At 43.3% G+C, this 13,097-nt stretch overlaps 1 protein-coding gene across 1 annotated transcript; it reads right to left on the bottom strand.

Annotated features, from left to right (window-relative positions):
- Positions 1-7,177: 7,177 nt before the first annotated feature.
- On the bottom strand, positions 7,178-8,140 carry LOC139380142 (trace amine-associated receptor 13c-like). The gene has a single exon (XM_071122585.1). The coding sequence runs from the start codon at positions 8,138-8,140 to the stop codon at positions 7,178-7,180; it is 963 nt and encodes a 320-aa protein (XP_070978686.1).
- Positions 8,141-13,097: the final 4,957 nt, after the last annotated feature.

Below are 13,097 nucleotides of genomic sequence, written 5' to 3'. Positions count from 1 at the left end.
TTGCCTTACTAGTCCCAAAGTTTGTTGTACTAGGCTCGCAGTCTCCAGGCATAGTCATCCAACAGCTACTTAAAAGCTTCAGTAGGTCATTGGTGTCCAGCTACACTATGTCATTGGTCTCCAGCTACACTAGGGCATTGGTCTCCAGCTGCACTCGGTCTTTGGTCTCCAGCTGCACTAGGTCATTGATCTCTATCTAAACTAGGTCATTGGTCTCCAGCTGGACAATGTCTGTTGTCTCAGGAGTTAGTCGTCCCTCAGTCCCTTGACCATTTGGGCCATCAGGCTCTTGCCCCGCTAGGTTCAAAGGTACCAGTTGCACTAGTAGGGACAGTGCTCTACTATTCTACAAGTCTAGCATCAATGTCCCTTGCAGGTCCAGAGTCATTCTCCCCGTCAGGTTCAGAGTCGTTCTCCCTGTCAGGTTCAGAGTTGTTCTCCCTGTCAGGTTCAGAGTCGTTCTCCCTGTCAGGTTCAGAGTGTTCTCACTGTGACCAGCTCTAGTCGGCCCTCAGTCCACTGCCGTACCAAGCTATAGGTTCTCTGTCCCACTAGGTTTGCAACATCTGCCCTCAGTTGGTCGGCAGCCTCCAGCCTCTGTCGGCAAGCCAGTCAGCTCCCTCAGTGCTACATGCCAAACCACCTGCCCTAGTTCTAGGCCCTGGGTCTCCCGTCCCGCTAGACTACTCTTGGTGTGCATTTAGACAGTTCACAGCCCTCAGGCTGCAACCAGTCACCTATTCTAGGACTTGGCTATATACGTTCCCTGCTTGGATAGATTTGCGGCCTCCCACTATACCTGGCTTGCAGTCCTCAGATTTAGTAGTGGGTTCCAAGTCCCCTGCCCTGCTAGGCCCTCAGCTCCCTGACATCGGGGAACAACCATTTCCTGACCTGGTGGGCCTGATGTCTGTAGCTGCCTCCAGATCCCTGATGATCCTCGCCCAGGGTTCCCCACATGCTCCACCATGGGAGTTAGCACTTTCAGCAGTGGTGAAAGAGTCAACAGCCTCAGCCGCAGCCAGTGAGCTGCCAATAACAGTTGTGGCCGGCATGCCAAATTTGTTCGCCTCAGTAGGCGAGCCACCAGCTTCAGCTTCAGCCGTGTCCAACCTCTGGCACTGCACTCAGCGTATAAGGATGGGGCCCAGCTGCCCTGCACCAGCTGAGTTAGAGGGCCCTCCCCCACCCGCATTGCATTCCATGAAACGGCCCAGGACTGTCTCCGAGGATCTATTTACCTCCCTCGTGGGACGACCCCTAAGCCATGCCTTTTCTGAAGGGTAGAATTAGACACGCTAAGATTAGGCTTTTCAGAGACTTTGGTCTTTTCACCTTTCTGGCGCAGGCGTTCCGCTAGTGACCCACCACGACAACATCTGGTGAAAATGCAGAGCGCCAAATTCAAAATACAGAAATAGTCATAATAAACATTCATAAAAAATACAAGTGTTATGCATCGGCTTAAAAATCAATGTCTTGTTAATCCAGATAACTTTGTCAGATCTCAAAAAGGCTTTACGGCGAAAGCATACGATGCGATTATCTGAGGACAGCGCCCCGCTTACAAAAGCATACAAACATTTTACAACCAAGTAAAGGAATTACAAAATTTAGAAATAGCGATAAAATTAAACACTTACCTTTTGCAACCGTATGAAGCTCTTCAGAGTCCCAGCTACACAATAAATGTTTGTTTTGTTCGATAAAGTCCCTCATATCCCAAAAACTCTGTTTGTTGGCGCGTTTTGTTCAGAAATCCACTGGCTCGAAGGCGGTCAAAACATGCAGATGAATACATCCTAATAGTACCAGTAAAGTTCTTAATCCTCAGGTTGTCAATTGTCTAAGTAATCGATCATATTTCAACCGGACAATAGCGTATTCAATAGAAAGGTAAAACAATGAAGGGCGAGCACTCGGTCACAAGCGCAAATCAGCACTGCCACAGTCCTAGTTTTGGACCTAGTTTAGTCCCGTGGAATAAATGTTGTGGATCTTAATTTTGCCTGAAAATCAGTGCCGAAGGGTCTTACCCTTCGTAACGATGTGTAGTCCCTGCTGTGCCATCTATGCCCTCCAGAAACATTCTCAGGACCACCATGATGGCAACACGGATGTTAAGGAGTCAGTCGAGCCAACCTTCTATGTTGACAATGGTCTCCAAAGGCTACCCTTGGGGACTAAAGCAAATTTGTTGGTGGAGAGGCTGCAAAGCTGCCTCTTGGCCGTGGGGTTGAATTGGCCAGTAACATTCCCTCTGGGGAACACCTTCCTCCAGAAGGGAGGTCAAAGAGCAGTGATCTATGGCTCTCCCAGACCACCATCCACAATAACCAACTCTGGGCCTGAGTTGTTAGCCAGACACCCTTGGCTACAAACATCAAACTGTCCACAGAGAAGAGGTACTAACCTTGAGGGTCATTTACAGAGTTTACAAGCCAACTCCACCTTATCCTCCAGTGACAGGGGGGTCAAATCATCATAGAGTAACGACAGATGGCAAAACATACTTCCTTCCTTCAACTGCCCTTGGTGCTCCATGCGGCAGCAGTAGCACTCCCCTTCATCATCCTCCTGCCTGACCAGACTCAGTCACTCCCAACTTGCTCCTCATGGAGATAAGTGACTGCTCTCTGCCCCAAACCATCTATGCTGACAGTGATGTCAGTGGTCGACAGTGCTGGTGCCATAGCCAAATCCTGGCTGATCACTTCTGGGCCAACATCAAACCCTACCTCAGACTGGTGGCCCATCTGATTCCCTTGTCTGATGTCAAAGATGACCCAATTAAACCAGGCGAGATCATTTGTGGAGCAAGAGCATAGTCTTTGAAATTGTCACGAATGTCATGATATTGAAACACCTGAAGTCGGAATGCTTTGTTTATTGATTGTGGGGTGCATTGGCAGAGAAACCTGTTGCTGGAAAATGTTGGAAATGTGATATCGCCCTAGCTGATCATTGTCTGGATCCAACTCTGACCGTAGTGTAGGCCTCATGATACAGACAGGGATAGTGAGCTGGTTCTTAGTGGTCGGCGAACCCTCAACCTTCTGGCCCGTAGTCCTACATGACGTCGTATGCACCACAAAAGCATCCTGAAGTGGCAAAGTCGATTTCCACATTTTTGGGGTCGCTAGAGTTATTGTTGTTTGTGGTCGTACACATTATTTTGGATAATTGTGATTGAGAAATTGTTAACTGACCCTAATTACTTGAGGTGCTTTTGAGATCATTGATTGATACAACTGAACTAGAAATCACATTTTCTCAGTCACATTTTCTTCTGAGAAAACAACACCTCAGAAATGGGAAACAACATCAAGGGATAATTGGGTCAGAGAGCAGTGTGGTTGTTCAAATGTCTGACAAATAGTATTTGTCCCCATGATGTAAGTGAGACAAAGCCTACCTCAACTTGAAGAAGTATGGTTAAAGGTTGTAACCCCTTAAACTTAATGTTTAATGAAATGAAGTATTTACATATTGGTTCCATTACCCTGTAAGCAGTCTATAAACTGCTCTAATGAGTGACTGCAATCCACACTTTACTTTTGGTAGTCACTGCCAACAAAAAATAATTACTTTGTTCAGCACACTACTACAAGTGTGACTGTTTTGGAATAAAATGTTCAATATATTTCCTTTAACATCCTCTGTGCTGTGTGCTTATCGTTTAACCATTGATATGTTCTTATCGTTTACCATTGGTTTGTTCTAGATTATTTTGAGACCTTAAGTAGAATCAGGTAGTATTGGAATGTCTACCAATGGCATGTCCATCTTTTTGTGATAAATTACACTGGTCACTGTTTTGCACACGGTTCATTTATAAAGTATTAAGAAAGATGGAATAGTCCTCCCTTTATATTAGGGACTGCAAAACGACTTTACTAATGATCAGTAAATGGTTTAAAAGTTGATTCATTAACATCTCATTAATTATCTTATGAATCAATATTGCAGACTATAAAAGGTGTGAATAACTAGCTGTCTAAAACAAATGTGGGAGTTATGATACATGGATGATCAAAAAACTATTTACTAATCCATTATAAATATTTTGTTACAAAGTGTTATTATAAAGTGTTCTCAATCTCCATATTCATTCTGACTACACAACCTGGGAGTGAGGGAGCTGCTATTGTGTGACGCCTGGCCTGGCAGCAGTGATGTAGTGAGAGTTGTGGTAGTGTCTGCTGTGGTCTCCTGCGCTGTTGTGCTTAATCATTAATGCATATTGTAGTTATTTAAACATTTGAGAATACCTAGTTTATTAACATTTAATTAAAGGTGGAGTAATGATTAATACATGGTGAGCAAACTGGAAATTACTCACAAATGGTTTATTACTGAATTTATAAAGTGCTACCCATAATTACATGTTCTTACATTTTACCATCAACTACTTACACAATACAGAATTTATTTAGACCTGGACGTTATCTGATATCATGCAGTATTGTACATTTCAACTTTACTAAACTTGATGAAGATGTTGTGTAGTTGTTTTTCTATAAATAAATAAATTAAAAGGTGTTTTAAAAACAGGGTAAATCAGAAAAAAGTGAAATATCCGAAACTTGAAAAATCTCAACCAAGACAATGGAATTAGGGTAAAAAACAGAATTAGGCAAAAAAAACGAAAGTTGTGTGTCTTCCTCCTGCACAGCATATTGGAGAAAGTTGAGGTCAGGTCCCAATATTGTCTATGCCCCCAAGAGGGAAAGAGGTTGGGTCATCCTAGAAATGTTTTAGAGTATTATAATACATACAATTTAGCAGATGCTTTTATCCAACGCGACTTAAAGTCACTCGTGCATACAATTTTACCTATGGATGGTCCCGGCAATCAAACCATCTATCCTGTCATTGCAATGCTCTACTGAAATGCATGACAAGGTTATAAATGCTTTGTGATGCCTCAATGTAATATGATTCATAGATCCTTTATTAAGCATTGCTTAATACACCCTTTATAAAGCACAGGTTTATGTCATATTTGGCCTATTGGGTTATGTCACATTTGACATTAATGCTCATGTCACACAGTTAAGCCACATGTACGTGAAAACATGTTTTTAGACATTTTTGCAAATGATTTTGCAAATTAGATACAGAAATATGTAATTTACATAAGGGTCCCATTTTCACTTTTTTTCATTTGAGTTGATGTTATAGAATGTCACATTTTATTTGAATGTATTTTAATACATACAGTGAACCCTTTATAGAGGATGGCATGTGGTTATAGATGATTTGTGACACATTAATGTAGTGTTTAAAAAAGGCTTTATGAAGTCTTTATGAAACATTTATAAGATGCTTGTGATATAAAATAGGACCCTTTATGTCAATGAGATATTTCTGTATTTAATGTGCTTTCACATTGTTTTCACTTTGTCATTATGAGGTGTTGCATGTAGATGATGAGAAAAAAAGTGTTTTCATACATTTTGAATTCAGGCTGTAACACGATAACATGAGGAATAAGTGAAGTGGTATGAATATTTTCTGAAAACTCTATATTCAAGGAGGTTCCTGTTTTTTTTTTTTTTTTTTTTTGATTTTGTAGTGTATTAAATGTAGTAACCCTTTAAACGTAATGCTCAGTTAAATTATATATTTAGATATTGGTTCCCTTACCCTGTAAATAGTCTATGAACTGCTCTTAGTTTGTGTCACTCTGACATTGCTCATCCATATATTCATATTTTCTTAATCCCAGTCCTTTACTTAGATTTGTGTGTATTAGGTATTTGTTGTGAGATTGTTAGATATTGCTGCACTGTTGGAACTAGGTGCATAAACATTTCGTAACACCCGCAATAACATCGAATAAACAAATGTTTTTGATCAATAACATTTTATTTTATTTCTACTGAGTCACTGCAATCAGTCACTGCCAAGAAACAAGGATGCTGTCATTTTCAGACAAACACGTTACTTCCTTCAGCACACTACTATGAATAAAATGTTCAATATATTTCCTTTAACATCCTCTGTGTTGTGTGCTTATTGTTTAACCATTGATTTGTTCTTGGTAATTTTGAGAACTTAAGGAGCATCAGGTACTGCTGGAAAATCTACCAATAGCATGTCCATTTTTGTTGATAAATTACACCGGTCGCTGTTCAAAACATTTATAAAGAATAGGCTTTACTTTAGATTAGGGGAAAAACTACTTTACTAATGAGTATTAAATGGTAAAAATACATTTATTAAACATCTTTGGAATGATCTATTGAATCATATACTATAAAAGTTGTTTATAATTACGTGAATTACCAGTTTACTAAAAAACATTTTGGATTAATGACAAATGAATAAACGTTTTACTAATCCATGATAAATTATTTAGTGTGATACCCACTCTCTATATTCATTCAGCGTAAACAGCATCTGAGAGAGCTGCTCTGGTGTGACCCCTGACCTGGCAGCAGTGATGTAGTGAGAGTGGTGGTACTGTTCATACCCAGTATGTTGAAGTTGAACTGTCTGCTGTGGTCTCCTGCACTGTTGTGTTGAATAATTAATATATATACTGTAGTAGTTGTTTATAAATGTGAGAATACCTAGCTGAATAACATTATACCAAAGGGGGCTTAATATTAAAAGGTGAGCAGACTGTAAATTCCTTACAAATGGTTAAGTACTGAATGTTATTATAAAGTGTTACCCACAATTGCATGTTCTTACATTTTACCATCAACTACTTACACAATACAGCATTTATTTAGACCTGGACGTTGTCTGATATCATGCAGTATTGTACATTTCAACTTTAATACACTTGATGAAGACGTTGTGTCACTATTGAGCCACTAGAGGGAGATGTTTAACAACAAATAGAATGACTCATGACGTCCTTGGAACGTACTATTAGAATAATTAATATTTATCATTAAGTAACACGGAACAACCACAGCTATAGGTATTTGGAGTACACAATCCACAATGACTACAATGTCTTTAATAAAACAATCTTATGCCTTCTCCAAGTCATTCCATTCCAATCCAGACAAATCATTCTGTATCAACACCACATGTATCTATCATGACAACACTGAGATAAGAAATGTCGGTGTGTTGTTACATGAAATAATTACAACAATTGTAGAACAAAACCATATCAAACCGATGTTTGCCGAACAAGGGAATCTTATTATAGGAACTATGCACGTCTTATCTTTAAAGTTAAAATAAGTTTAGCTGTCACTTTAAACCATGGATAAAGGAAAGCATAAATTATTGGATTAATTAAGGAATTAACAAGTCCCAGAAAATGGATGAAATATGCTAATAAATAATCACTTAAAAAAGAAAAAAAAAAGAAAACAAATAGAGATGGAATCCAACAAATGAAATAGTTGAAAACAACAATAGCAAGAGTTTTTGCTGCTTTTGTCTCAGACTTACTTGCCTGTACAGGTTTAACACCAGACACACTGACAGCCTCTTTTGAAAATACCTTTCTGGCCTGTGATCTGGCCACCACAAAGATTTTCACATAAAGTGTTATAATAACAGAGCACGGGACAACCATTGTAATAACAAGATCAGTGAAATTAACCCAGATTGACCCTTCAACAGTAGTACATTCTTTCAAACACCAACTTGGTACCTGTACATTTACAAAGTAATTAATATTAGCAGCACGGTATATGATACAACAACACCAGGTGATGGATATACAACACATGATTCTTGTTATTGTTATTTTAGAGTGGTACAATAAGGGATCACACACAGCAACATAGCGGTCAATAGATATCAAGACCAAATTGCCCAGAGATAAAGAAGAACATAAGCAACCAATGTAGATCTGAAACACACATAAATATTCCCCAAAACTCCAGCATGGTTCCATTATTGCTACAGTCATTACTGGTATCACAATCAGTCCCACCAGGAGATCTGACACAGCCAGAGAGAGGATGAGCAGGTTGGTTGGAGTGTGGAGCTGCTTGAAGTGAGAGATGGAGATGATCACCAGTAGGTTCAAAAATACTGTAACTGCTGAAATCAATAAGAAGAAGATGTACAGTGTTATGTAGATATATGTCGATAGCGAAGCCTTTCTGCAAGAAGAGTTTCTGTCCTGAAAACAGTATTGAACATCTTCATGTTTCTCCATTTGTAATAAAAAGTAAAAATGCTGAGGTCCTGCTCCTGCTTGGTCCTGTGTGTGACCCTGTCAGGTCCGCCGTCTGACAAACTCTGAGCTCTGCCTCTCTATTTATCCCTGAGTTACTGACAGAATCTCCCCTCCCTGGAGTCTCTCTGCACACACACACACACACACACCAACAAAACATGGTTGGATAAACAAGTCATTTGTGAAAGCATGATGTAATGTATGACATGATTGGATGTTGCTGTGACCACCTAGCCTGTCATTCAGCCTTACTGATCGTTAGAGATGAGAGAAAAGGTACATTTACTTAATTGATCATTTTAATGAGGAAAATATAGTATGGGTGATGTTTTCGTCACTCAAAGTCTTTTTTACATTGGAAACTGTAAGACTAAATGTTTTGGCCGATGTCAGAGCTCAGTTTGGACCATAATCCACAACCTCAGGACACATGATGGCACGACACATTTCAGCTGGTCTGTGTGTAGGAAAGTTGACAATAGGGAAGTTGATGAGATAGCATAAGTTTATGATGTACATGCTAATAGCAAATGCAATCAAAATAGTGGCATTCCATAGGAACGTTCTATAGACTATAAAAATGTCAATCTGAACTGAATTATTAATAAATCCCATGTCTGAGCAGCTGAATTGCAACTCCACTTTGTCTCTCTCCTGACATTTTGCCTGTTTGTGTCATAACCTGATCTGTTTCACCTGTCTTTGTGATTGTGTCCACCCCCCTCTGGGTGTCGCCCTTCTTCCTTATTATCCCCTGTGTATTTGTACCTGTGTTTTCTCTCTGTCTGTGCCAGTTTATCTTGTTTGTTCAAGCCAACCAGCGGTTTGTCTCAGCTCCTGCTTTTCCCCAGTCTCTCTATTTCTCGCACTCCTGGTTTAGACCCTTGTCTGTCCTGTCTTTGAGCCTGCTTGTCTGACGTCTCTTTCTGCCCCTGACCCTTTACCTGCCTTCCGTCCTGTACTTTTCCACCGATTCTCTGGACTCTGCCTGCCTTTACCTGTCTGTCTGCCTGCCAGTTTGGGATATTTAAACTATTGGTAATCCAACATTGTCTGCATCTGGGTCTTACCTTCATATCTGATAGTAGGAATTGGCCCTGACTGACCCAGCAGACCCGGACCAGCTGCGCAATGACATCTCCTCCCAAGGAGCCTTCATTGGTAGGCATGAGGAATTGCTTTGTGGGCTGATGGAGTTGGTTCAAATGTTGGCTAAGCGCCATGACCGGGCATTGGACATGCTACAGGAACAATTCTGCCGGTTGTCTGGGGGGCAGCCTGCCACGGTGGCAAACCCACGGTCCTCCAGTAACTCGGCAGTGAGAAGCGCCGCCCCACCGGCCACTCCACCTTCCTTGGATCCCCGGTTATCACCCCTGAAAATATTTAATGGAGAGCCAAGCACCTGTCGGGCATTTTTTGGCTAATTTTGTCCTCATTTTCGAGCTTCAGCCCTCCTCCTTCCCCTCGGATCGCTCCAAAATAGCCTACCTCATCATGTTTATGTCTAGAAGGGCTCTCACCTGGCTACCAAGGAATGGGAACAGCAGCCAGCCATATGCGTGAGCCTGGGGGGGTTAGTGGGAGAGGTAAGGAAGGTTTTCGATGCCCTGTTCTCCAGGAGAGAAGCTGCCCGGAGTCTAATCCAGCTCCTACAGGACGCCCGCACTGTGGCCGACTATGCGGTGGTTTACCGCACGTTGGCAACAGAGAGTTCGTGGAGCCCAGAAGCATTATTTGACATGTTCCTGCATGGCGTCTCGGAGGAGGTTGAGGACGAGCTTGCTGCTCAGGAGTTACCCACGGATCTTGGCTCCCTCATCGCTTTGACCATCCACATCGATGGGTGATTGCTGGATTGACAGATGAGCAGGGAATTCGATGTAACTCGCTCGTCTAGAGATTCAACCTCGCCTTCGATCCATCCTGGATGTCCCCAACGGTCCCGTGGTTAGGAGCACCCAAGGTTTCCCGACCTTCCCCCGAGAGTCACCGAAAAGTGCAGTGGCACTGTTTCCCGACACCATGCAACTAGGCAGAGCTGGGCTGTCGCCAGCAGAACAGCAACACAGGATCAGCACAAGGAGATGTCTGTATTTGCAGGGACTTTTGGTCATTTTGTGATATCGTGCATAGAAAAGGACCAGGCTCTAGAGGGAGCGAGTATGGCCCACTCTGGTGGGTCATATGGAGGACTTTTCTGCTTCCCTTACTCGCACCCCTTTCCATGTCATTCTGCTGTGGGGGAACCAGTCCAAATCTCTCCGGGTTCTCTCTCATTGACTCGGGGGCCGATGGGAGCTTTCTGGACGCAACACTGGCTTCCGAGCGGAACATCCCCACTCAGCCCCTCTCCATTCCCATGGATTTTAGAGTGCTGGACGTGCGCTCTATAGGTCGGGTCACCAATAACACCACTCCCATCAACCTACATGTGTCAGGGAATCACAGCGAGACCATTCAGTTCATGCTCATCAAGTCCCCCCAGATTCCCATGGTGTTGGGATTCTTCTGTCTCCAGCGACACATTCCACTCATCAACTGTTCTACGGGAGCTATCATGGGCTGGAGTCTGTTCTGCTATGCCCATTGTCTGAAGTCGGCACAACCTGAGGGCCCCGGATGCCCCCTTGAGGGCCCCATTCCCGTGGAGTACCAGAATCTTCCGGGGTGTGTTCAGCAAGGTCCTTGCCACTTCCCTTCCACATCACCGTCCCTATGACTGCGGTATTGGCCTTCTCCCTGGCACCACGCCGCCCCGGAGACGTCTGTACTCGCTGTCGGAATCAGAGACCAAGGCAATTGAGGACCTCCTCCTCTCTCACTGGCGCAGGGTTCTTCTTTGTGTAGAAGAAGGACAAGAACCTGCAGCAGTGCATTGACTACCGGGGACTCAGTGATATCCCTGTGAAGAACCGTTACCCGCTAACACTCATTTCCTCAGCCTTCGAGCTGCTCCAGGTGGCCACTGTCTTCTCCAAGCTGGATCTACGAAATGCCAACCAAATTAAATGTATTGGTCACATACACATGCTTAGCAGATGTTTATGAAAGTCTAGTGAACTGCTTGTGTTTCTAGTTCTGACTATGCAGTAATATATAACAAGTAAACTTACAAATTCACAACAACTACCTGATACACACAAATGTAAAGGGATGAATAAGAGTATGTACATATACATTTATGGATGAGCGATGGCCGTGCGGCATAGGCAAGATGCAGTAGATGCTATAGAATACTGTATATCCTACATAACTCATCTCATATGTATATGTTAACATTGTTGATGTGGCGTTATTTAAAGTGACTAGTGATACCTTTGTTAGTGATGGCTTGAGATAGAAGCTGTTTTTCAGTCTCTCTGTCCCAGCTTTGATGCACCTGTACTGACCTCGCCTTCTGGATGATAGTGGGGGGAACAGGCAGTGGCTCGGATGGTTTTTGTCCTTGATGATCTTTTTGGACTTCCTGTGACATCGGGTGCTGTAGGTTTCCTAGAGGGCAGGTAGTTTGGCCCTGGTGATGCGTTGTGCAGACCGCACTACCCTCTGGAGAGCCTTACGGTTGAGGGCTGTGCAGTTGCCGTAGCAGGCGGTGATACAGCCCAACAGGATGCTCACGATTGTGCATCAGTAAAGTTTGAGTGTTTTAGATGACTAGCCAAATTTGCAGTGACCACGTTGTTTTGGGTCGGCCTCTGGGATAAGATTGCATGTCCAGAGTGGAGGTCCGAACAAAGGATCTGTTTCGGGAAAGACGTATTCCTGGTCATAATGCTGGTAAGTTGACATCGCTTTTATATCCAATCGTTCTTCCGGGCTGTATGTATTAACACTTGAGATTTTCTGGGCTAACAATGTAAGAAATAACACAATAACACAACAACACGAGGCAACTTTCTGTCGGCGCCATCGTTTTATCATCAAGGACCAGACCCTGCGGCCTGCTGCGGATATGAGGGGGATGAATGGAAGACCGCCTTCAACACAGCCAGCGGCCACTATATCTGGTCATGCCATTTGGCCTCGCCAACTCCCCTGCTGTGTTCCAGGCTCTGGTGAACCATGTTCTTTGCGACATACTGAAAAGCTTAATCTTTGTCTACATTGATGATATTCTCGTCTTCTCCCGCTCCCCCGAGGAACACGTGCTCCGTGTCCGATTCTCCAGCGCCTTCTGGAGGACTAGTTGTTTGTCAAGGAGGAAAAGTGAGTTCCATTGCTCCACTATTCCTTTACTGGGCTACATCATCTCTGTTGGGAGTGTCCAGATGGACCCTGAGAAGGTGAAAGCGGTGGAGGAATGGCCTCAGCCTACGTCCAGGGTGCAGCTGCAACACATCCGGTAGTCGCCAACATTTATCGCCGCTTTATCTGTAATAACAGCACCCTGGCCTCCCCCTGTCTGCCCTCACCTCTGTCAAGGTTCCGTTCACATGATCCATGGCCACTGACCGGGTGTTCCGGGACCTTAAACACCGCTTCACCTCGACTCCGATCCTGGTTCATCCGTACCCTTCCCGTCAGTTCGTGGTGGAGGCCAATGCTTCGAATGTAGGAGTGGGGGTTCTGTCCCAACGTTCTGCCCGGGACCTTAAGCTGCATCCCTGTACCTTCTTCTCCCACCGCCTCAACGCCACGGAGAGGAAAGATTGCCGAAGTTGTTCAAATTCTTATGAATTCTTCAAATGGGGCGATTAGATACATAAGGTGTCTTCATTTCTAAACAGTAAAACAGAAAGTGCATTCGGAAATTATTCAGACCTCTTGACTTTTTCAAAATGTTCTTACGTTACAGCCCTATTCTTAAATGTGTTGCATTGTTTTTGTTCAAGAACTGTTCATCAGGAGCTTCTTTAAATGGGTTTCGATGGCCGTGCAATGCCAAGTGCCGGATCGAGTGCTGGAAAGCACTTCGCTATCGGGCTCTGGAGCA

This window comes from Oncorhynchus clarkii, chromosome 22 (assembly GCF_045791955.1).
Source record: "Oncorhynchus clarkii lewisi isolate Uvic-CL-2024 chromosome 22, UVic_Ocla_1.0, whole genome shotgun sequence".
Classification (NCBI taxonomy): domain Eukaryota; kingdom Metazoa; phylum Chordata; class Actinopteri; order Salmoniformes; family Salmonidae; genus Oncorhynchus; species Oncorhynchus clarkii.
The sequence above is the reverse complement of the archived record's forward strand: the minus strand, read 5'-3'. Positions and strand labels throughout refer to the sequence as shown.